The sequence below is a fragment of the Lactuca serriola genome, chromosome 2, assembly GCF_051521515.1.
Source record: "Lactuca serriola cultivar US96UC23 chromosome 2, Lser_US96UC23_V15, whole genome shotgun sequence".
NCBI lineage: Eukaryota > Viridiplantae > Streptophyta > Magnoliopsida > Asterales > Asteraceae > Lactuca > Lactuca serriola.
Window position 1 is genome coordinate 197,345,492 of NC_136409.1, and position 25,722 is coordinate 197,371,213.

At 38.3% G+C, this 25,722-nt stretch overlaps 2 protein-coding genes across 3 annotated transcripts; one reads left to right on the top strand and one right to left on the bottom strand.

The window, feature by feature from the left end:
• The first annotated feature begins 429 nt into the window (after window positions 1-429).
• On the top strand, window positions 430-3,487 carry LOC145088012 (sucrose-phosphatase 2-like). 2 transcript variants are annotated; one of them, XM_079026191.1, is made up of 9 exons: window positions 462-586; window positions 776-900; window positions 1,499-1,582; window positions 1,676-1,975; window positions 2,056-2,157; window positions 2,266-2,751; window positions 2,843-3,029; window positions 3,125-3,171; window positions 3,244-3,487. In XM_079026191.1, the coding sequence occupies exons 3-9, from the start codon at window positions 1,523-1,525 to the stop codon at window positions 3,334-3,336; spliced, it is 1,275 nt and encodes a 424-aa protein (XP_078882317.1). In that variant the 5' UTR covers window positions 462-586; window positions 776-900; window positions 1,499-1,522; the 3' UTR covers window positions 3,337-3,487. The 2 variants fall into 2 exon arrangements, with proteins under 2 accessions (XP_078882316.1, XP_078882317.1); XM_079026190.1 differs by lacking the exon at window positions 776-900 and having other exon boundaries at window positions 430-586.
• Window positions 3,488-5,400: 1,913 nt separating this feature from the next.
• On the bottom strand, window positions 5,401-5,871 carry LOC145089928 (uncharacterized). The gene has a single exon (XM_079028307.1). It carries the CDS (start codon window positions 5,869-5,871, stop codon window positions 5,401-5,403), a length of 471 nt encoding a protein of 156 aa, XP_078884433.1.
• Window positions 5,872-25,722: the final 19,851 nt, after the last annotated feature.

The following is a 25,722-nucleotide window of genomic DNA, read 5'->3' on the forward strand; positions in this document are numbered from 1 at the left end:
CCATCCAAACACAATCAAACAAAATACTTCTATATATAATGTGAATTGTTTGAGTGATTCAAAAGTTTTATCTTCTTATTATAAAAACCACGATAAAATAAGAGACGACTCATGATTCATATTGAAAACTTTTATCTAACTTATTATATAAATACAAAGATAAAATAAGAGATTACTCATGAATCATGAATCCTTCATTTATAAAGAATCAAACAACACTTATTCTCTCTGATTATGATAAACTAACCTTCTCTGATTATGATAAACTAACCTTCTGAACTCTGAATATCACAATTTAAAATCATCTGATAAATTTAGAAAAGTGTCGTAAAAGTATCTCATAAATTATTATTATTATTATTATTATTATTATTATTATTATTATTATTTAAAAAAAAAACTTCTTAAAATTATAGAAATTCGTTTTATGGCATATTCTGTAGGAATTCTGATTTCTTTTTAACGGCCACGTTCGTCACCAGAAAGCGCCAAGCAACTGCGATCCGATCCTTTCATATCTCAAAGAAGACGCCACCATCCATCACCACTCCCATATCAACTGTTTCAGAATCCCCGGTTTCTCCTGGTAAGTAATCTCTTCCAACTTGAAATCTCGCCTTCTCATGCGCAAAACCATTTGATCAGAGATCGATTTTAGTTAATTGGAAATCTCTACAAATGTGTTTTGATTTTTCAGTAACTGTCAGCGGGTTCAGATTTATGTGATTAAAAACTAATTTGAACGATATTTTCCCTCTCATTATTTTATCGCAAGATCGAAGAAACCTTTTGATTAATGGGTGTCTCATATCGAGATTGATGAACTGAGGGGATTCTAAAGAGGGAAATTGAAACTATTTAGGAATCGATACATCATTTTGCAACTCTCAAGTGTGATAGGTTTAAATCCCTTCCCCTTTTGTTGATTCTGTAACAGAGCATGTTGCCGGATTGATCTAACATATATGCTGATAAGAATTACTGGACACGGTTCCTTTCTTATATCGGCGTTGTTTGTTTTAGAACCTGTTTACATTGATTCGAATGTATGCCTAAAAGTAGTGAAAATTGAAATCTAGGTTTATCAAGTTACTGTTGTAATCGCCTTTAAATGCCAACCAACTTTGTTGGTTCACTTTCTGTGAGAGTAACTTTATGCTCTCGTGCAAATCCCAATATTTTCTTTTTGAGTTATTGACTTTTCAAACCATCAAACTTGACTTTTATTTGCAAAGAAATCCAGCATTCTGCAAAAACAAAAGAAATTGACACTACACAATGAAAAAATGAGTTATTTTAGACAACAAATACCCTATGTTTGTTGATAATTTCTTTAGTTCACAATGTCTGCTTACCTTGTTTTTATTGAAGGTCATATTAGACATTTGATAGGTAATCCAACAATGTCTATCAAAATACATGTAGAGCTAAACCATTGTTAGAGGGAATATGTCAAGCCCTTCAAATTAAATGACATAGGTGGCTTTATGGTTTACAGGGTGGTTAAATAACAAGCACAATCATGAATCGGCTCACGAGTTCTGCACGCCTCATGATCGTCTCAGATCTTGATCATACCATGGTATCTTTTTGGATCCATTCATTCAGAAACTTCCACATTAATTCATTGTATATATTATATACTATAGATTTTATTAAATGAGACGCTTTGTAGGTTGATCATCATGATCCTGAAAACCTCTCTATTCTAAGGTTTAATGCTTTATGGGAAGCTAAATATCGTCATGATTCATTGCTTGTATTCTCAACTGGAAGATCACCTACACTATACAAGCAGTTGAGAAAAGAAAAGCCCATGTTAACCCCTGATGTTACCATATTGTCTGTGGGAACTGAGATAACATATGGTAATGCAATGGTTCCAGATGAAGGTTGGCTTGATGTTTTGAATCATAAATGGGACAGAAAGATTGTAACAGAAGAAACAAGCAAGTTCCCTGAACTTACTCTTCAGGTATAATATAAATATAAAATTTACTTTATTCATTATACTCTCAAATTGATCTTTAAAAAGTTTGTTACTTTTTTTTGCAGTCTGAAACCGAGCAACGGCCTCACAAAGTTAGCTTCAAAGTTGAGAAAGAAAAGGCTCAAGAAGTAATGAAAAATCTTTCTGAAATTCTTGTAAAACGAGGGGTGAGCTTTCTTTTGATGTTTTTTAGTCTTATATACAGGAAGGTTTTCTTTTTTCTCATTAAATCACCGATTTGATGGTTTTTTTTTTTTTTTTTTTTTTTTTTTCAGTTAGATGTGAAAATAATATATAGTGGTGGGATGGATTTGGATATACTACCCCAAGGTGCTGGAAAAGGACAAGCACTTGCTTATTTGCATAAAAAGATGGTAGCCGAGGGGAAATTACCAAAAAACACCCTGGCTTGTGGAGATTCTGGGAATGATGCTGAGCTGTTCACCATTCCAGATGTACATGGTGTCATGGTCAAGAATGCACAAGAAGAACTATTGCAGTGGTATGCTGAAAATGCCAAAAATAACCCTATGATTATACATGCAGATGAAACATGTGCAGCTGGTATTATACAAGCAATTGGTCATTTTAAGCTTGGACCAAACACATCACCCAGAGACCTACCCTTACCTGACCTTTTCAAGTTGGACGATTTTGACCCTGCATATGAAGTAGTCAAGTTTTACTTGTTTCTTGAGAAGTGGTTTCGTGGTGATATTGAGAATCCTGAACAATATTTGGAGAATTTGAAAGCAGTTTGTGTACGTTGAGCCACTTTTTCTCATGTTTTATTATTTATTTTTTTTGGTATTTTTACTCCATGTTTTTTTTGTGGTATCATTTTTTATGCAGTCTTCATCTGGTTCTTATTTTAGTCCATTTGGTGTTGAGCAATCTCTTCATGAAGTGATTGGTAAGCTAGAAGAATGCTATGGGGAGAAAAAAGGGAAAAAATTTCGAATTTGGGTTGATCAAGTTTTCCCTTCTCAGCTTGATTCAAACACATGGCTCGTGAAGTTCAAGAAGTTGGAGCAATCTGGTGTGTCATCTTTATCTTGGATTCTTCATTTTTACACTCAGAAAATAAAAATGAAACATCATCATGGTTTTCTTTTCTTTTTTTGTAAATTGTAGGTGAAGAGCAAATGTGTTGCTTTACTACAGTTATACTGAGTTCAAAGGTAACATTTTTTGGGAGAAGAATTGTTGAGATGAAGTGTGACAATGTTAAAATGTTTGTTGTTTGGTTGCAGGATGTGAAACCTTCACAAGGGCTGACTTGGGTGCATGTGCACCAAACATGGATGGATGGATCAACGAGTGATGACAAAAATTGGTTTCTTTAAGGTTTTATGCCTTTCCCGCCTTTGACCTATCTTAGATATATATATGTTTATCTTTGAAAATAAATGTAGTAAGTTGAATCTTGTATTAAGAAGGAATGGTTGTTTAGGCCATAAATACCAAATAATATGATTTCTTCCTTTTTCATGTTCATACCTTGTTAACATATTCTCTTACAAGTTATAATGTTTATTTAGTAAAGCATTGATTTTGTAACAAAAAAAAAAGCCTTTTACACCAACATTTATACTAATGAATGGTATAATATCATATTTGCCATCATCATTACAAGTGGTGTTGAATTTGAATAACTTTACTTTAAAATCAATGCTAAACTTGACATATTAGATATTGGAGATTGATATACAACAATACATACATAATAGTCTAACAATTCCATTGTTACAGGCATAAAAGTACATATATACAACAATACATACAATGTATTGAGCTTGATGATCATTAAAAATAAACACAATTGTAAACAGGATCTTAAGAACTATTTGATGAAAATAATCCAAAAATTAATATAGATAATCAAACCAATATATGTTCACCATAAATATAACATGGAAACGTTTGTTAAAGAAAAAAAATTATGAATTCATTAGTTTGATCATACTAGCTAGCATTATCAATGATTGATTGTGTAATTAAATGAGTGAAAATAATGCAGACAATTAAGCTTCCGGAGAGTTGGTTTTGTGATCACTTAAAATCGTAGTTGCAGTGATTTTGATACAAGATACCTGAGAGTTGATTTTCATGGAGGTGACGTTAGAACAGGATACATACAATTTAAGAAAAAAAAAAAAACTAAAGTTTAGGACAGGTTACGGAAATGGTCCTTGTGTTGTTTTGTATTTTTCAGATTTAGTGAAGCTTTATCAAGTAGTCTACTTTGGAGGTAACAAAGTATGACTTTTTGATATCTAAATTTCAAGTATGATATGTTTATGGATAGACATGGTTACAAGGAACACAATAAAAAAAATTACCTCAAACAAAGTTTGTATGAGAAAGTTGTGAAGTTTCAAGGTTGTGTAAAATACTTATGAAAATAATTGTTATTTTGGTCATCTCGCTAAGTTTTTGCTTAAATTTTCGAAAATATTTTGTGGATTTAGTCTAATTTGTTTTTTTCTGTAAAAATTATAAAACTAATTCTCAGGATATTTACAAAAAATGAGAATAAGAAATTGAAATTATACTATTTATATGTTTTTTTTAATAAAGTAAGATTCTTCTTTTTTTTTTTATAAAAAAATGTTGAAAAGGAAGTAGCCGTGTGCAATGGTCGGGATACACATCTTTTTGTGTGGTACCAAGGCTGGAGGGAGTGGTGCCATCGAAACCGCACTCCCTCCCCCGCCACATAAACGTCATGTCACTTTTTACCACTCAAGTGTGGTTTCTTGCCACACTGTTCATTTCTTTTATTTTTTTGTTTTTTTTTAAGTATTTTAATTTAATAAAACTTCTTTTTTTAACTATTATAATTTAATATAACTTCTATTTTAATTAAAAAAAACATAATTTTTCATTACTTGAAAATTAAAAAAAACAGTACATTGCGTTACAAAAAAAAAAAAAAAAAAAAAAAAAAAAAAAAAAAAAACAACACACATGACATTTAAATAATCCTAGAAACCTAAAAAACATAAATAAAATAACTAAAGCAAACTACATAAAGTCGTTCTCCGAGAACTCGTCTTCGGGGTCATCCGGTGGATCCAAATTAAGGTTAATGTTTTGAACCCCGTAAATGTGTTCCACCAAGTCATTGCGAAGATTCTGAAATGTTTCAGTGCAACGTATCTCTGCTCTCCTGTTTATATACTCTTCGCCACCAATTTCTATTGACTGTGTTTCTGGTATGGTTTCTTCCTCGTCAAACGCACATATTGTTCTTCCTTCGTCTTCAATAATCATGTTATGCAATATAATATATGTATACATGATTTCTTAAAGTTTTCCTCGCCCCAATAAGCTGCTGATTTTTTCAATATGAACCACCGTTTCTTCAGAGCTCCAAAAGCACGTTCAACATCCTTCCTAGCTCTTTCTTAAGCTCTCTTGAATTTCTTTCGTCTAGAACCATGTGGAGCTGAAAACGATTTAACAAACACAACATACTCAGGATAGATTCCATCGACCAGATAATAACCATACTTATATGGCGTTCCACGCACTTGAAAAGAAGAATCTGGTGCGGATCCATCGTATATGTTGTTAAATATTGGTGAACGGTTAAGAAAGTTGATGTCGTTAATCGAACCAGGAGAACCAAAAAAAGCATGCCAAATCCACATATCTTGTGATGCAACTGCTTCAAGTATGACCGTTGGGTGACCATGATCACCTCGGGTAAATTGCCCATGATATGTTGTAGGACAATTTTCCCATGCCCAATGGAGACAATCTAAGCTTCCTAGCATTCCAGGAAACCCATGCACACTAGCATGATGAGTTTGCAATTGCAGGATGACATTACGTGTACGCTTACGTAAATATTTTGGACCATAAAACTGAATCATAGTCTAGAAGACATCCTAAAACTTTCATCTAACGCATCAGGCGGAATGCCATATGCTAACTGACGAAGTGCGGCCGTGCATTTTTGTAAGGGAGTGAAACCGAGTGTACCTCTAGCATCGTAGCGTTGTTGGAAAAAACTACACTCCCTCGTTACATCTTCAACTATACGTTTGAATAAACCTTTGAGCATTTTGAAGCGCCTACGAAAATAATACCCTTGGTAAGTGACATTCTCTGCAAAATAGTCTTGCACCAAACGTTGGTTGACTTCTTCACAATTTCTGTAAATATATCTTCGTGTTCTCTGTTGAGAACTTGCAGCTGCGTTGTTACATACAACGTTTTGTGTTTATTCCGCCATTTGAACACACGCAATAGCGGTATCAAAAATAGTCTGAAATTCTTCAGAAGATGAAGAAGATGACATTTTAGGGAGAGTGGTGATTTTTAAATTTTTTTTTTTTGAGAGAGGAGATTGTGTTGTGAAAAAAAAAAATTAAGTTGATATGTATATATAGGAAAGAAAAAGCAAAAGAAAAAAAAATTAAATGCGCTCAATCCTCCGAATCCAGCCTCAACCAATCAGAAACCACGGTTATGGAGGACCGCACTGCGGCCACGACTGCACCAGACCGCGTCTGGGGGCGGTGTTCCATGTCTAGGTGGCACGAAGTGCGGTCTCAGACCGCACCTATACCGTGTAGCCTAAGGCACCAAGACGTGTTCCGTTGACACCGGTCAAACCCGATGCCCCATCCCGCTCTATTTTGCACTCACTCCGTCCACCAATATGTTTTATTTACAACAATTTTATTCAAAATTAAAATTATTATTTTTATAACAAATATTTTGTAGTTTTGTACACATTAATTACAAATATTGTATTTTGAGAGTTTTATTTAGGGCACGAAACTACGAAAGGCCTCAAGTGTGGATCTTGAACTGTGTGCACAAACAAATTGCAAAAAGCATACTATTTAAAAGAATTAAAACACCAAAATCGTGTTTGGACTTTTACCTCATATATATTTTAAGATTTTTTCTTCTTAAATAGAATCAGAGGGTAACGAGAGAAGAAAACGTGGGAATAGAAAAAAGATTAGCCATGATACAACAAAAATATTTTCATTCTTAATGAACATCATTGCACCTTTGTGTTTAGAGGATAAGTGAAAAACAGATATAGAGATGAATTTTTGTGTTCTTAGAGGGAAAAAGATACAGATCAAAAGACTCCCAAAAACTGAAAACATGCATCTTATTCTTATCCTTGTATACTTAAAGATGTTGGTGTTATAACCTAACTACCATGAATATTTCCCTCCAAAAAGTAACTTCTAAATACAATTTTCCTCACTAACATTAACTGTTATTTTCCCACCATAAAAAATATAATCGTTATTGTCAAGTTTATAAGGTATCAACATCACCTTATACAGAGGTCCATTGACAACATCTGAAACAAGAACCACTGATCTAACGCGAGTGCCCATCAACCTTTGATGAGAAGGCCATTTACAATTGTTCTTAAGGCAAACAACTTGAAGAGTAACAGCAGGACAATAAATTATTATAAAATCTATATTTCAACAATCCATTAATTGAACTTTGTCAACAATACCTAATATTGTTATGCTTAATTAAAGGTAATTTCACTTTGAACCTTTACTTGGTGTATATCTTTAAAAAAGCCTAAAATATCCTAATAAAATCAATGGCGGCTTATAACATTTAAGACATGATTCCTAGTATCAGACTTTGGAAGTTAACATACATAACGTGTTACATGATATTCATATTTTTTATAGAACCACTATAGCCATGTGCTCACTGCCCAGCCTCGATTTATGGACCCTTACAAAAGTGGGCCTTGGATTGATGGGCAGTTACAAAACTGGACCCACACCACTCCTATGTATTTATAATTCATTAAGAATTTGTCACTTACCTCTAAAGTCTAAACATACTCTAGATTGTGAAATTAGTATACGTTTGAACTTGCTAGTTGCATCAACTCGTTGCTCCAGTAAACATTTACCTGCGTTTAATTTAAGGGAAATGTCGGGTTTCCATCGTTGCCGACTTATTAAATAGATCCCAAGCCCATTTCTCTATTTATTAATCCAAAGAGCATGTCTCCTCGAATTCCCTTTGTGAAGAAATGTTCCAATTTTGTTACATGATCTTACATGTATACTAGTTATTATCTCGTCCAATATTAACTTTATTACATAAGCATGCATGGCTCAAACTAATATGTTTGACAATGATTGTGGCCACGACTTTATGTCTAATAACATATTTATTAGCATTTTTGCTTCTTTGTCTAGTGCCGCCAAGGTTAAAAAAAAAAAAAAAAAAAAACACATATCAAAATCTATCTACTAAATGCTTGGAGATAATAGCATGTGAATAACAATTGTTTAGGATGACTTGACATTTTAAATTATTTTCAAAATCAAACAAAAAAATATCGTTCAAACTCCAATTATTTTTTAAATTTAATTAATGCTTTTAGGTTTTTCCTGTTAGAATTATTTTCATTTTTCAAAGTGATTTTATCCTTAGATTAATTTGGGACTAATGTTGTCCCAGTAATAATCATATCGATAATAATACAATCAACACATTTTTCTAAACATTGCATTATTATTTAATTTCAAATTAGTATGTAAAGAACCTTTAGTTAGCAGATTGCAAAACTATATTCTTTAAAACCTTCTATTTGCTCACAGAAATACGTATGCATGCTAAATTGAAATTGAATAAAAATACAATATTTAAGAAATACGTATGTATGCTAAATTGAAATTGAATAATAATACAATATTTAAAGAATACGTTGACTCTAGTATTATTGATATAGTTATTAATAGGGGGAAAAGGAGTCTTAGAGGAATTTAATGAAAGTTATTATTAATCAAAACACTTCGAGATTGAAAGTTTCTGATAGGAAAATGAAAGTTGAAATTAGATTTCAAACTCATATTGGAGTTTGGAAGTTGTTTTTTGTTTGATTTTGAAAAAAAAGTTAGATGTAAAGTCAATATAGTTCATCTGCATTATCTTTTAACATCCTATAAATAGATTTTGATATGTATTCTTTCCAACAAAATTTAGGCACGACAACCTTTATGTTTGTTTAAAAATCAAAATTTTCATTCAGATTTAGTGTTGAAACCCATCAAAAACATCATAAACAAATATTACAATGAAAATAGTGGAATCATAAGTCAAAATGAAAAAATATTATACAACCAAAAAGATTTGTAAATGTAAGTGTTTTTTGTGGAAAAAAATTGAATGTATCTTTCAAGAAATAAAAATGTGAATTTTATACAAAAAAGGTAAAATCAAAAAATTGTTGGCAAACCTAAAACAGTTAAATAAAAAAATGAAAAAAATAAGGATCTTTTTTAAATAAAAAAATTTAGTTTAAACTATAAAAATAAAAAACAGGTCTTTTAACTCTTGATTTTATTAAAAAACATGTAGTTATTTGAAAATTGATATGTCATTTTTTACTATTTTTATGATTTTCTGAATAATAAACATATAATTAGCGGATTTATTTATCCATTACTCGAACATCAGAAGGCTTTAAAGAAAAAGTTGGCGAAACGTCTAGTGTAAGAATAGTATGTGAGGATGTGACGCTGAGATTCGTTAGACCCTTCAACTGAATGACACGTGTAGGATTAACAATAACCGACCTAAACAAAAAGCAACCACTCATCCCACTCTTGCCTCACATTTTCAATTTTCAATTTCAAAAAACTATCGTTCTCTCTCCGTCACCGAGATCTGAGATCTACGATCCGCCGTCAACGATGGCTCTCCGACTTGTATACGTTGTGGCGTTCATCTCAGCATCATGCGCTTTCTTCATGATCCTCCACCTTCTCCTCCAGCCTGTCTTCTATTTCACCACCACCTGATCGAATCGACCGACATACAACCTCCAGGTTTCAGCTGATGTGTGAATGTATGCCACCACACGCCGCCGCACTTTTCTTTGCCGGCGGTAAATCATACTCTGCTTTTTCCAAATTTAGGTTAAGAGATTAATGATAGTCCTGTTGCGTATCGTTACGTGTGTGTGTGTGTGTTTTTTTTTTTTTTTTTTGGCTTTTTTAATTTATTAAGGTTGATACCTGTAGATCTGCATATCTTGTATGAATTCAATTTCATGGTGCATGTATGGAGGTTTCCGGCTCGTTTGGAGCCAATCGCGATGATTTTGACATATCACTGTAATCATATCAAATGATACTATATATAACATAGATTATTCAAACCTGACACTATTGGACTCTAGTTTTGGCGTATTTTACTATTTCTCCAACATTTTTGGGGGATTTTAGTTCATTCTTCAATACGGATCATGTAACTGGTGCTATGCATACCAAGTTCCTGCATTTTTTGTTTGTGACAAGTCAAAATCTATTTGCTTTTATGAACGTTGTTTTTTGAATGATCATATATCGCCCTTAAATGCTAAATTAATGCAATTATGTTAATGTGAAAGAATGTAATCACAATAAATACTAAGTTTTTGAAATAAGTAGACGGTTTATAAATCTATGGATTATGATTTTTGATGTAGTAATTTTATGTAAGGTTTTGGTTTTGGTAACTATAATAGAAAATTTATGAACAACAGGGCATTTCCTCCGTTTCAAACAGAAAATATCTAGGACTTATGTGGTTTAATGATGTAAATAACTAAACTCAGCTACAATGGATATATATCAATTTAGCATTTAATACTACCTCCTTTTCAAATAAAAAGTATCTACGACTTAAACCGTTTAATGATGGCAATAACTAAACTCAACCGCAATGGACATATAATTATATATCAAGTTATTTAATGAATTTGGTAGTAGCCATTTTACTATGGTCTGGCTATCCTTTTTATTTTTATTTTTAGAAATTAAATATACTTTTATATATCCAAATCAAATGTTAATAAGTGTCATATTCAATGGAATTAGTAACATTTTAATCCATTTGCCACCATTTAATATAATTGTATCGTTCCAACAAAAAATGATAAGTTGTATTAATTTTCTTTTTTTGATTTAATCACAAATAGTGGAATATATCTTCGTCGATAAATATCAGTAAATGTATTTTGACTATCTTTATTATTGTTTTTTTTAAATACCGATAAATCATTATAGACAAAGAATATACTTATAATTTATTTTTAGTTAAAATGTATTTATTTTTAGTTACAATGTATTTTCCGTTTAATGTTATTTTTACTTTAATTATACAATTAATCTAAAAGGTACAAATATGATTCCTTTTTATGATTTAAAAAACTATTTAGAGGCACCAGTGATCATTGTGGTTGACATGTTTAAAATAAGATCAATACTTAGACCGATCGAATTTTTGGATTTTCGATGGGTAGACGAAAACATGTATGTGTGGATCTAAAAACAGCTTTCCTTTTGTGTGTTTGTGTGTGTGTGTGTATATATATATATATATATATATATATATATATATATATATATTCTAACATAATATATTTATATATTTGTATGTATATTTATTATTGTACTAGAACATAATAGAATATTACGTGTATAATGATACTAAAACAACTTTATAGTCCTTCATAATACTCGAATAAAATATACATACAATTTTGTTCGAATATTTCAAAGAAAAAATTAAACTTAAAAAAAAAACTCATTTTTGAACTTTATTGTACCAATAATTAGTTGGTAGAATTAATATTTTGCATTCCAAGTAAGATACCAAAAAGCAATAAGAAACTATTCTATCATAGATGTTTCATACATTCGATCAGAATTAACCATACAAATAACACATTGGAGCCTCAAAGATTTTGAAAGAATACAAAATTGCATTCATTTGCAACCAATAAAAAACCAACAAAACAACAACAAACAACTGATTATCATAAATCTTAGAATCCGATTATTTTTTTTCGTGAATATCGACCCAAAAATAACCATTCTCGTAAAATAGTACTTCCATATGATAGAAAAATAAACGAAAACAATCATAAAAACGAATTTCATTAAAATATTAGTACTCTGTTAAAAAACGAAAAAATAAATGTATCTTAAGGTGGAGAAACGAAATCATCATCATCAAGATTCACCACTATTTCCTTGGTGTTCATGAACTTGTACTTGAACGCACTTGATCTTGTACGCTTCATTCTTCAAGAATACGTTCACCGTATTGGCTAACTTGGGCTTCATTTTGTGCATCTTTGGACCTTTGTAAGTGTCCAAGATCCAAACTTTCTTATGCTAGGCTGCTATATCTAATGTTTTGTCCCATTTTCTTCAAATATGAGATAGTTCGAATGGTAAAATTCTATAAAGTTGATAACTTTATAGATCATTGAGATCCGTTGTATATCATATGGTTCAAGTTTTGAGATTGAATGTATATTGGACCCATGTACATAATCTTTGGTGATTTTTCTTTATGTTTGACCTAGTTAGAGCCTTAGACTCACAATAAGCATGCATATTTAAAAAAGCATCAACCTTTACGTGTTATTGGACGATAGGAGGCTTTCCGTAAAGATTGGATGAATGGCTTAATGGGTTGAGAACTAAATCCATTAAGTTGAGATAACCATTTTCATGGCATTAAGCTGTGTTTTTAGCTGACTTCGAGAGACAGTTGAGTCTTCTCAATATACTGAGTAGGATGCTAGTTGTCTTTATGACTCTTGCCTATGTATGTTGGGTTGGGCCCATTTGTATGATAGGCTAGGCCCATTTGTATGTTGGGTTGGGTCCATTAGTATGTATGTTGGGTTGGGCCCCTTTTTATGTATGTTGATCTGGGCCTATTTGTATGTATATTGGACTAGGCCCATTTATATGTTGGGTTGGGCCCATTTGTATGGTATGTGGTGTTTTGGGGAACTCGCTAAGGTTTGTGATTACCGTTTTGTGGATTAACATTTTCAGGTGCTTCAAATTCTAAAGGAAAGGGTCCGGCTTGACTGTACAACATTCCCCTATGATTTTCCGCAGTGATGACTATTGTTTTACTCTAATGTTGAGATACATTTTTATCACATTTGGTTTTTAGAACACTTGATGCATGAATTTGATGATTTAAGAGTGAAAATTTTTATCAGTGTTTTTGGGATGTTATAAAACAACATCACATCATAATGACACAAATATTACTTTTAGTGGGAAATGTTTGTTTGGGCCTTTTCCTCCATAGGATTTCGTTTTTGTTTTAGGGCACTTCCCTGGATCTTGCCAGGGAACCCTGTCCCCAGGCGTTACCCTGGAACCCCTACTTGACAAGAATAAATTTATCAATCTAAGTATGCACCATACATCTCATGTCTCGAAACTGAACCTAGTATTTAATTTTTTTTAATCTTGACACCAAAACATATTGATAATACTAAAATCACCAACACATACTTTTTGTTATGGTTAACTTATAATAATTGATAACCAAAACCATTAACCGTTATTAACCAGTACCCAGTGGCTAAGACCAACACATTAACCGATTGTCAAGGGTATAATTTGGTTATGGTCATTGGTAAAAAAACAGAACCAAACCACCTATACACAACTATGCATTATGCACCAAAGTATTGGCTTTCAAGAATAAAGTCGATGTAATTTTGTGTTGCATTCTCATCCTCCATTTTTATAAGTTTTGTACCTTTTTTTGTAACTTCCAACCAAATTTTGATGTAAAAAAGAAGCCATATACCTAGGGATATCAAAAACTTTTGTGGGACCCCGCTCTCATGGGACCTCAATTCCATACGATATATTTTTTTTTTAAATTGGGGTGCGGGAGTGGGGGAGAAAGTAGGATTAAACCCCATTTAATATTCAAGACCGGGGGACAGGAGTGGGTATTTCCATCCCGTACTCTCGCGTGCGAGGGGGCGGGGGGTTGTGTGTGTGTGTGTGTGTCTATATATATATATATATATATATATATATATATATATATATATATATATATATATATATAAAGAGAGAGAGAGAGAGAGTAACGTCCCGAAAATAAGACCTAAAATTTTTTCATTTTTAAATTAATAACAGTAACCATATAATTGTCATAAAACCAAGGTAATCAAATTTTATCGATACATCATTATTATCAGAGTAAATCACAAAATGCAGAATCGAGTGGTGTGTGCTCTGCAACCATCTCGTGCTTTTCCCTTTTGAACCAGAAATACCTGAAACATAAAATGGAAATCATAAGCCCAAAGCTTAGTGAGTTCCCCAAAATACCACATACCATACATAAATAATACATACTGGGCCCCCACCCCACATCGGGTCTCGCCCAACATCGAGTCCCACTCGGCCTCGGGCCCAGCCCGACATCGATCATCGCTCGGATTACAGATCTGTCATTTATTAGGCCCCGCATGGTATAGATAATAAACATATAAACATATAATCATGCAAACACATGCAAAATCCACAAACCAATATCATACAATACAGTCATCGGGCCTCACCTGTTATCGGGCCTCACCTAATATCGAGCCTCGCTCGGTATACATACCAACACATAACACACACAAGAGTCACGCATACGTATAACATCCTATCATAATAATCAGGGGTCGGCATTGGTGCCTTCGACCCGCTAAATACAGTGATGAAACTCACCTCACACTGCTGAATCTCACAGATAAATCTCTGGCTGCTGGCCCGCTAAAATCATCGCGCTATAAATCACAAAAATAACATCCAATTAATAATTGGATCCCGACTCGTACTAAGAGTCCAAACTAGGGTAAAAGACCTTTTTACCCTTTACTCAACTTGGCCCAAGGCCATGGCCCAATCCAATTGTCCAAAAGCCCAAATTCCAAAATAATCACAAAAAGCCTAAATATGGCCTAATTTTCGAAATTGGGCCCAAATCCCTTTCATGGGCCTTCAACCAAAAGAGTCCAATAAACTGTAAACAACCCAACAATAGAATTCTAATGGCCCAACAAGGCCCAAGATAACTACAGTCCAACATGGCCCAATATCGAGAAGCCTACTACTGAGAACGCAGGGCGTACTCGCTTTAAAGGCTTGTACACGCAATGTACCTGCTTTTGTAACACCCGGATTCCCAGGTATTATTTTTATTCTTTTATTTTTGGGTGATGTGAGGAGACTCGGCGAGTTGGAGTCTAAACTCGCCGAGTAGGATCGCGGTTTTGCACGCGAGTTCGCGTCTGGATTCGGCGAGTCCACGCTGTTTAATGAAACCCTAATTTCCAGGGTTTGAGACCTATTTAAAGGGGCTTATGGCCGTCATTTGCGGCCACCAACCCCAGAGAGAAACCCTAAAGAGATCTTGAGCGTTTTGGGAGAGAGGGGAGACCATTGTTAACCTTTGAAGCATTGTTGGGCAAGGCAAAGGAGGTTCTAGCTAAGAGGAGGCAAGGGAGGTGGACATCCTTAAAATTTGGAGCTCAGAGCATCACTTTGGAGGTAATATTTTGGCTCCCTTTCTGTTGTTATGTTGAACATGGGGGTTTAGGTTTCTTGACCCCTTTGTTGGTTAGATTTGATGTCCATTTCGTCCCTATTTGTGATAAGGCTTGAAATGGGATCCATAGAGGTCCATAGAAGCTTTATTCCTTAAGCTTTATGAGGATTCATGGGAGTTTTGACCAAGGGTTATGAGATATGGGGCTAAAACATCATATATGAGCAAATAAATGTTGTTTGAGCATCAAGGTTTGGACTTTACGTGATTATCATGCTTGGGGAGGCCAGATCTATGATTGTATGGAACATATCTGACCTCAGAAGTGGTTTTGAGTTTATGCATGGCATGAACTCGCCGAGTCTGAAGAACAGACTCGGCGAGTAGTATGAAATTTCCCCGTAATCACTCAGTGAGTGGTCTTGTCGAGTTGAGTAAACGACTCGGTGAGTCAGGTTGAGTCGGGGGGAACTGAGTAAAGCCGGAACTCGCCAAGTTGTTCTTGAGACTCGGCGAGTTGAGTCGTGGTGGCCCCGCGATTCATGCCAGGTGGAACTCGTCGAGTCAGGGAGGTACTCGGCGTGTCAGGAGAGGATCCAAGAGAGTCAGTGGACACGTATAGACTCGCCGAGTCGCCCTAGTGCACTCGCCGAGTCCGGTCAAAGTTGACCGTTGACCTTGTTGACTTTTAGGGTTGAGTACAGTTGTATTTATGAGTGTATTACTTTGTGTGATTAGGCGGAGACTAGTTCACATTTATTCCGAGTCAGATACTTACCGAGACATCGAGGTGAGTCTTCTCACTATACTTTACCTAGAGTGGTATATTGTGTAGACCAGAGGGTCTTATGTGTTATGTATGAGATTATGTGCTATGTGTTATGTGTATGTTGTATGTTGTTATAGACCGGACCGAAGGGTCCAACGATACAGACCGGGCCGGAGGGCCCAACGAGCTATGACCGGACCAGGGGGTCCAACGAGCTACGGGACTGGAGAGTCCCGCTGAGACACATCGACCGGAGGGTCGTATTATAGCCTTGAGTGGCGTATGTGTTGTATGCGGTATTTTGGGGAACTCACTAAGCAATTATGCTTACAGTTGTTGTGTGATGTGTTTCAGGTACCAGTGATGAGCGCGGGAAGGCGCCGACATGATCCGTACACACTTGAGGAGTTTATGTTTTGGATTCTGGGGAGATGTTTTTGTGATAAATACATTTGAAACAATATGTTGATGTTATTTTGTGAAAAATGATTGTTTTAAAATGAAAATTTTGTTTTGAAAATTTACGTTGTTACAAGTTGGTATTAGAGCCTTCGATTGAGGGATTCAGATGCATCTTCGGGCGTATCTGAACTCAAACTGAGGAATTGAGGAGAATTTTTTTAATAAAGTAAATTTTTGAAAAGAGTAACAGAGTTTTGAGACAAACAGAGCAGAGCCGTGTGTACGACCAGCCAGCGCCCGAACGACGAATTCCCCAAAAGTACCCTTACTTTATGTGTTATGAGATATGTTATATTATGCATGCTAGAGTAGGCTAAGTATACATATTAGGACTAGAGTGACCTGATTTGTGATACCTTAGCCTAGGAGTTTCTGCTACTGAGATGCTTTGAGGGCGAGTGATAGCAGTTAGGAGCTCATGAGAATAGAGTACTTGTAATCCAAGATCCAAGGAGGAGGACTTGAAGTGAATGCTGGTGCGGTGTGGTCAGTATTATTGGGCCCGTACTACTGAAGACACCGGATCTGTGGGCATTTCAAGTAAGAATCTTTTGGACGACGGAGGACAAGTAGGGTTGCGTCATCGAGTATGAGCATGTTCGATCGAATCTCTGATAATTTTGTTGTATTTCAGAGACATCATGGTTGGGACTCGACACACACCTGAGACCAGTGGTGTCAGCGACGAGGAGATCCGTCGGATGATTCATGAGGAGGTGGTTGTTGCCATCTGGGATGAGATTCCTGAGATGTTTGGGGACATCAAGACCACATTGATCGAGACTTTTGATGAGCGGTACGCAGCGTTGACTGAGGCTGCTGCAGCTGCAGCTACTGCTGCTGTTGCTGCTGCCAGACCTCAGGGAGGTAACTTGTTGTTGTTCCGAGAGTTCAGCAACACGAAGCCACCATAGTTCGACGGGACGCAGGACCTGATTTCTGCTATGAGGTGGATCTCTGATATCGAGGGATGTTTCTATACGTGCTCTTGTCCAGAGCACTTGAGGGTTCGGTTCGCCTTGAACCAGCTCTGCCTGGGAGCGAAGGATTGGTGGAAGTTTGTGACGGCGAACTTTACTTTGGCTGAGATTTCTGAGTTGACCTGGGAGAGGTTCACCGCTATGTTCCGAGAGGAGTATGCTCCCCCGGTAGAGAGGGAACGGTTGATCCAGGAGTTCTTGACCCTCAAGCAGGGTACTGATTCAGTGACAGTCATCACCAGGAAGTTCCATGAGAGGGCGATGTTTTGCCCTGAGCAGGTGTCGACTGAGCAGGCTCGTATGAGACGTTATTTGGGTGTTCTGAGGAGAGATATTCGGGAGTTCGTGGCGAACTCGACTTACCGGACATTTGCTGAGCTCCAGACAAATGCCCGGAAGAGGGAGATCAAGCTGGAGACTCAGGCCAGGGAGGAGGCCGAGTCTCAGAGGATGGATCGGCGGCCGGCCCAGTCTCAGCCGGCAGCCAAGCGGGCTAGACCCGCTGATTCGAGATCTGGGGGCGCGAAGGGCCGCACGTGTGGGAAGTGCGGTAAGAGACATGAGGGGTCGTGCAGGACTGAGGTATGTTACAAGTGTGGGAAGGAGGGGCATATCGCGAGGGAATGCCCCAAGGGATTCTCAGTTTGCTTTCATTGCAACCAGACCGGCCATCAGAAGGTCGAGTGCCCGCAGCTTCTTCAGGGATCTGCGCCTGCTGCTAGGGCTACCGAGGCTCGGCCAGTGAAGGCCGAGGCCCCGAGGGCTCATGGGAGAGCGTTTCAGTTGACCGCGGAGGAGGTCCACGCACCGCCCGATGTTGTGGCTGGTATGTGTTTTCTTTTCTTCTTTTATTTGAGTTGAGATTTTATGCTTATATGATCATATACGTAGGTACTTTTCTTGTGAATTTTGTGCCTGCTTTGGTGTTATTTGACTCTGGTGCGAGTCAGTCGTTTGTTTCCATAGCATTTAGTCAGCATATTAGTACCCATCGAGAGGCATTGGATCGGCCTCTGCGAGTTTCCATAGCTGATGAGCGAGCTGTGTATGCTTCGGATGTGATTCGAGGATATGTCCTTGAGATCTTCGGTGTGGAGTTTCCGATAGATTTGGTCCCGATCGCGATGGGGGACGTGTATGTGATAGTGGGTATGGATTGGCTGAGCCGTTATGGAGCTGTGATAGACTGCAAGCGTCAATTGGTGTCGATTCGAGACCCTAGTGGGGGAGTTCTTACGATGTATGGCGAGGGTACGCGTTCGGGGTCAGCATTTTGTTCGGCCGCCAGAGCGAGACAAAGTCTACAGCAGGGTTGTAGGGGTCTTGTGGCATATGTGATGGATGCAAGGGCTGATATTGAGAGACCGAAGTCAGTTGATGAGGTCCCGATAGTGTGTGAGTTTCCGAATGTGTTTCCAGAGGACTTGTTGGGTGTGCCTCCGGAGAGGCAGGTAGAGTTCGGTATTGAGTTGGTTCCAGGAGTTGCGCCTATCGCTAAGGCGCCGTATCGCCTTGCGCCTCCGGAGATGCAGGAGTTGTCATCGCAGCTTCAAGAACTGCTAGGGAAGGGGTTTATCAGGCCGAGCAGTTTGCCTTGGGGAGCGCCTATCCTTTTTGTCAAGAAGAAGGATGGCTCGCTCCGGATGTGCATCGATTATCGTGAGCTTTGATCAGTTGTAGGGAGCATCTTGGTTCTCCAAGATCGATTTGAGGTCTGGGTATCATCAGGTGAGGGTGCGGGAGGAGGATGTACAGAAGACAGCCTTCCGGACTCGTTATGGGCATTACGAATTCGTGGTGATGTCTTTCGGACTCACCAACGCACCAGCGGTGTTCATGGATCTCATGAACAGGGTGTGCAGACCAATGTTGGACCGCTCGGTGATTGTGTTCATCGACGACATTCTGGTGTATTCGAGATCCAGAGAGCAGCATGAGGAGCATTTGAGGGAGATCCTCGGAGTTCTGAGATCGGAGAGGCTTTCTGCCAAGTTCTCCAAATGTGAGTTCTGGTTACGAGAGGTCCAGTTTTTGGGGCATCTCACTAACCAGAAGGGGATTTTAGTCGACCCGGCCAAGATTGAGGCGGTTATGAGGTGGGAGGTGCCGAGATCACCCACCGAGATCAGGAGTTTTCTGGGATTGGCCGGCTATTATCGGATATTTATTAAGGATTTCTCCAAGATCGTTGTGCCACTCACCAAGTTGACCCGGAAGGGTGTTGCGTTTTCTTGGGGTCCGGAGCAGCAGACCTCGTTCGAGACACTTCGATTGAAGTTATGCGAAGCCCCAGTGTTAGCCCTTCCGGAAGGGATGGAGGATTTTGTGGTTTATTGTGACGCATCGATATCCGAATTGGGAGCGGTGCTTATGCAGAGGGGGCATGTGATAGCATATGCATCGAGGCAGCTTAAGCCTCATGAGTCGAGATATCCCACTCATGATTTGGAGCTGGGAGCGGTAGTGTTCGCTCTCAAGATCTGGCGACACTACCTGTACGGGGTTCGATGTACGATATACACGGACCACAAGAGCTTGAAGTATTTGATGGATCAGCCCAACCTAAATATGCGACAGAGGAGGTGGTTGGACGTGGTCAAGGATTATGATTGTGAGATCTTGTACCACCCGGGCAAGGCTAATGTTGTAGCCGATGCACTGAGTCGTAGGGCGGAGAGCGCCAAATTGCGAGATGTATGTTTGAGATTGACGGTGATGACCCCGATTTTGGATGCTATTCGAGGGGCCCAGGCTGAGGTTTTTCAGCCTGAGAGCCAGAAGAGGGAACGAGTTGTCGGGCTGGTATCGGAGTTCGTTACTGATAGTCGGGGGCTTATGACATTTCAGGGTCGGATTTAGGTACCGTCCGTGGGCGGGATGCGTACCATTTTGATGGAGGAGGCTCATCGATCGAAATTCTCGATCCATCCCGGGGCCACTAAGACGTTTTTGGACCTGAAAAAGGATTATTGGTGGCCCTGTATGAAGAGGGATGTCGCATGGTTTGTAGAGAGATGTTTGACCTGTCGTAGGGTTAAGGCCAAGCATCAGCGTCCACATGGTAAGTTGCAGCCATTAGAGATTCCCGAGTGGAAATAGGAACAGATTACCATGGACTTCATCACCAAATTGCCAAGAACCGCAAGGGGTGTCGATGCAATTTGGGTGATTGTGGATAGGTTGACAAAGAGTGCTCACTTCCTAGCCATCAGTGAGAGCTCTTCCGCGGAGAAGTTGGCGGAGATGTACGTGAGAGAGGTGGTATCGCGGCATGAAGTGCCGATTTCGATTGTCTCAGATCGAGATGTACGTTTCACTTCCAGATTCTAGAAGAAGTTTCATGAGGAATTGGGTACGAAACTGCATTTTAGTACTGCGTACCACCCACAGACCGATGGGCAGAGTGAGCGGACGATTCAGACGCTCGAGGACATGCTCCGAGCATGTGTGTTGGATTTCGGCGGAAGTTGGGACACGTATTTGCCCTTGGCAGAGTTCTCTTACAACAACAGCCATCATTCGAGCATTGGCATGCCGCCCTTTGAGCTGTTGTATGGGAGGAGGTGTCGCCCCTATCTGTTGGGGAGAAGTAGGGCAGCGCGTGATGGGTAGTACCGAGATTGTGCTTCAGACGATAGAGCAGATCCAGCAAGTCAGACAAAGGTTGTTGACCGCTCAGAGTCGTCAGAAGAGTTATGCGGACAGACGCCGGTCCGAGCTTGAGTTTCAGGTTGGCGACTTTGTGCTCATGAAGGTCTCTCCTTGGAAAGGAGTGATTCGATTCAGGAAGAGGGGCAAGTTGGGGCCCCGATATATTGGTCCTTTCAGGGTGATCGCGAGGGTAGGCAGGGTAGCCTATCGTTTGGAATTGCCAGCAGAGTTGGGTCAGATTCACGACACTTTCCACGTGTCACAGTTGCGAAAGTGCATAGCCGACGAGTGTGCAGTAGTGCCACTAGAAGATATTCCGGTGGATGCGAGCCTGAATTATGCTGAGAGACCAGTGGCGATCAGAGATTGGAAGATCAAGGTCCTAAGGAATAAAGAGGTGCCACTAGTGCAGGTCCAGTGGCAGCATCAGAAAGGGTCAGAGTTAACTTGGGAGCCGGAGCGTGAGATGCGTGAGCAGCATCCGAAGTTATTTGCAGAGTGAGACATCGAGGGCGAATTCTGATTCCAGTGGGGGAGAATTGTAATACCCGGATTCCCAGGTATTATTTTTATTCTTTTATTTTTGGGTGATGTGAGGAGACTCGGCGAGTTGGAGTCTAAACTCGCCGAGTATGATCACGGTTTTGCACGTGGGTTTGCGTCTGGACTCGGCAAGTCCACGCTGTTTAATGAAACCCTAATTTCCAGGGTTTGAGACCTATTTAAAGGGGCTTATGGTCGTCATTTGCCGCCACCAACCCCAGAGAGAAACCCTAAAGAGATCGTGAGCGTTTTGGGAGATAGAGGAGGCCATTGTTAACCTTTGAAGCATTATTTGGCAAGGTAAATGAGGTTCTAGATAAGAGGAGGCAAGGGAGGTGGACATCCTTCGAATTTGGAGCTCAAAGCATCACTTTGGAGGTAATATTTTGGCTCCCTTTCTGTTGTTATGTTGAACATGGGGGTTTAGGGTTTCTTGACCCCTTTGTTGGTTAGATTTGATGTCCATTTCGTCCCTATTTGTGATGAGGCTTGAAATAGGATCCATAGAGGTCCAGAGAAGCTTTATTCCTTAAGCTTTATGAGGATTCATGTGAGTTTTGACCAAGGGTTATGAGATATGGGGCTAAAGCATCATATATGAGCAAATAGATGTTGTTTGAGCATCAAGGTTTGGACTTTACGTGATTATCATGCTTGGGGAGGCCAGATCTATGATTGTATGGAACATATCTGACCTCAGAAGTGGTTTTGAGTTTATGCATGGCATGAACTCGCCGAGTCTGAAGAACAGACTCGGCGAGTAGTATGAAATTTCCCCGTAATCCCTCAGTGAGTGGTCTTGTCGAGTTGAGGAAACGACTCGGTGAGTCAGGTTGAGTCGGGGGGAACTGAGTAAAGCCGGAACTCGCCGAGTTGTTCTTGAGACTCGGCGAGTTGAGTCGTGGTGGCCCCGCGATTCATGCCAGGTGGAACTCGTCGAGTCAGGGAGGTACTCGGCGTGTCAGGAGAGGATCCAAGAGAGTCAGTGGACACGTATAGACTCGCCGAGTCGCCCTAGTGCACTCGCCGAGTCCGGTCAAAGTTGATCGTTGACCTTGTTGACTTTTAGGGTTGAGTACATTTGTATTTATGAGTGTATTACTTTGTGTGATTAGGCGGAGACTAGATCACATTTATTCCGAGTCAGATACTTACCGAGACATCGAGGTGAGTCTTCTCACTATACTTTACCTAGAGTGGTATATTGTGTAGACCAGAGGGTCTTATGTGTTATGTATGAGATTATGTGCTATGTGTTATGTGTATGTTGTATGTTGTTATAGACCGGACCGAAGGGTCCAACGATACAGACCGGGCCGGAGGGCCCAACGAGCTATGACCGGACCAGGGGGTCCAACGAGCTACGGGACTGGAGAGTCCCGCTGAGACACATCGACCGGAGGGTCATATTATAGCCTTGAGTGGCGTATGTGTTGTATGCGGTATTTTGGGGAACTCACTAAGCAATTATGCTTACAGTTGTTGTGTGATGTGTTTCAGGTACCAGTGATGAGCGCAGGAAGGCGCCGACATGATCCGTACACACTTGAGGAGTTTATGTTTTGGATTCTGGGGAGATGTTTTTGTGATAAATACATTTGAAACAATATGTTGATGTTATTTTGTGAAAAATGATTGTTTTAAAATGAAAAATTTGTTTTGAAAATTTACGTTGTTACAGCTTGTACGCCCAACGTATTCCACCAACTTGGCCAACTTCCATTATTCAACTCTTAATCTATTAAGACTTCATCCAATACTAATATTTGACTTCCTTAAGGTGGTTTATCACATAAAGTTGGCAACTTTACATGCATTCATGGCTTAATGAGGCTCTTAGAGCTCAAAAGAGCTTAACAAATGACTTAACATATGCATGAGTCCATAAATACCATAAAGTTTGCATTTTTATGCATAAGGAACCCTCAAAACGTCCAAATCTACAAGGTTTAGCTTCTACAACGACCTTAGCTCATCAAGACCAACCAAAAGGGTCCAAAATGACCATAAACAAGCTAAATAGTAGATCAAAGCAAAAGAGTAGAGAAGGTATGGACCTTGTACCTCAAAAGTCACCAAAAGATGGAGCTAAATCTGGATCTCTAAGCTCTCCTCCTAGGAATGAGTCTTCCAACTTCTTATTCTATCACTTCAAAATGCACAAAACCCACCAAAGTTCAAAACCAAGGCTCAAGACGCCACACAAGGAAAATGGATGAATTAGGGTTTTCAAAGGTATGGAGGCTGGTTAAACAAGGTCAAATGAGGCTATCATATGGTTTATATAAGGTATAACACCCTAAAATTAGGGTTTCACTTAATCGCACGTATGTTTGGTCCTGTTGACATCCCTATATATATACCAAAAGTAATGGCGTCACGCATCCCCATGTGGCCCATGTCAATGGAAAAAATAATCCAACTTTTCTCTATAAATTGAAGGGTTTTTTTACATCGAAAATCAAAATAAAAGTTAGTTCAATTTTTTTAAATCATGTACTCATTGTCATCCAAATGGATTCTAGTCCAACGGTATCAGATGTTGCCCTTATTTCTTGAGGGTTCAAGTATTTTCGTGGAGATAAGTAAAATTAAAGAGTAGATTAGATTTGTTGTTTAAAAATGTAATCATTGTTAGAACGCATACCCATAGTTACCATAAACGCGGTACGATACGGGGAACAAGGTACTGTACGGTATGTAGATCGCGACATGTAGTGTACCGGGTAGGGGGTAGGCTCATTTCGATACGGACCGGTACGGTGTACCTTATGGGCCGGTACGGTGTACTGTATAGTCGAGTATAGTGTTCCTAATTTTAAGACGTTTCATAAAATATATGTATACCATTACTTAACAATTTAACACTTCAAAGTTCAAACATGAAACATCACTTAAATAATTAATAACAAAATTGCCAATTACAAAACAGGAACAAAATACCACATAATAGTTTACCATGTTTTCATCATCAAACGTCAATAACAAAAATATCTTAGACTAGTAACAAAAATACAATAGACTAGTAAGAAGTAACTAGTTAATCCGCTGCCTTTTTCCTCTCATTCTCCACACCTTCATCATCAAGATTCTCCCACACCATTTCCTCTAGACGAGCACTTGAACATTCAATATGATCACTTTCCGAATTGACGTCCAATTTTTTGTTGGGTCCGCCTTAATATTTTTTTTCTTCCAAATGCCATTCTTCTCAATCGGATTCAAGATACACAATTTGTAGTAGAATAGTAGAAATAGGAAATTAAAGTGGAGAATTTAAAGCCAGAAAGATGAAATCGGAAGCGATTTTGGATTTTGGATGTCCAATGGAAATTGAAATCGAAAAGGTGTATATATAATAATATCAAATATGAGCAAATTACAATTTGAAATTATGACTAGGACTAAAAATCGCCACATCATACCGAGCGACACAAAGAAATTGAAGAGTCGTTGTAAAACGCGGCCTTATCTCGGGTCGAAAGTTCCGGTTAGTCGGCGTAAAACCCAAATTCCGATGGGAACGCTACAAAATTGAGTTCAGGTACGGTCGTTTTTGATATTAGGAATGCCATTGGGAGCATTTCCAATCGCGATTGGGATCGATTGGATGAATTTTGGGGTTCACCAAGAAGTTTGTACCAAAGCGATTTGACAGCAGTTCGGTACAGAGCAATTGTGTACGTGGATTGTGGCTACTTGAGCGAATCTGGTAACTATGTGAATACCTATGATTCTCTTGGTTTTAAAAATTAAAGAAACGTTGCAGCCGATTGATAGATCGGTTCATATATATATATATATATATATATATATATATATATATATATATATATATATATATATATATATATATACCCTAATCTACCCTAATAAATAAGAATGATTTTGTCACATGTCATTCTCTCATTCAATTGGTCACATGTCATTTTATCATAATTTTGAGATATATT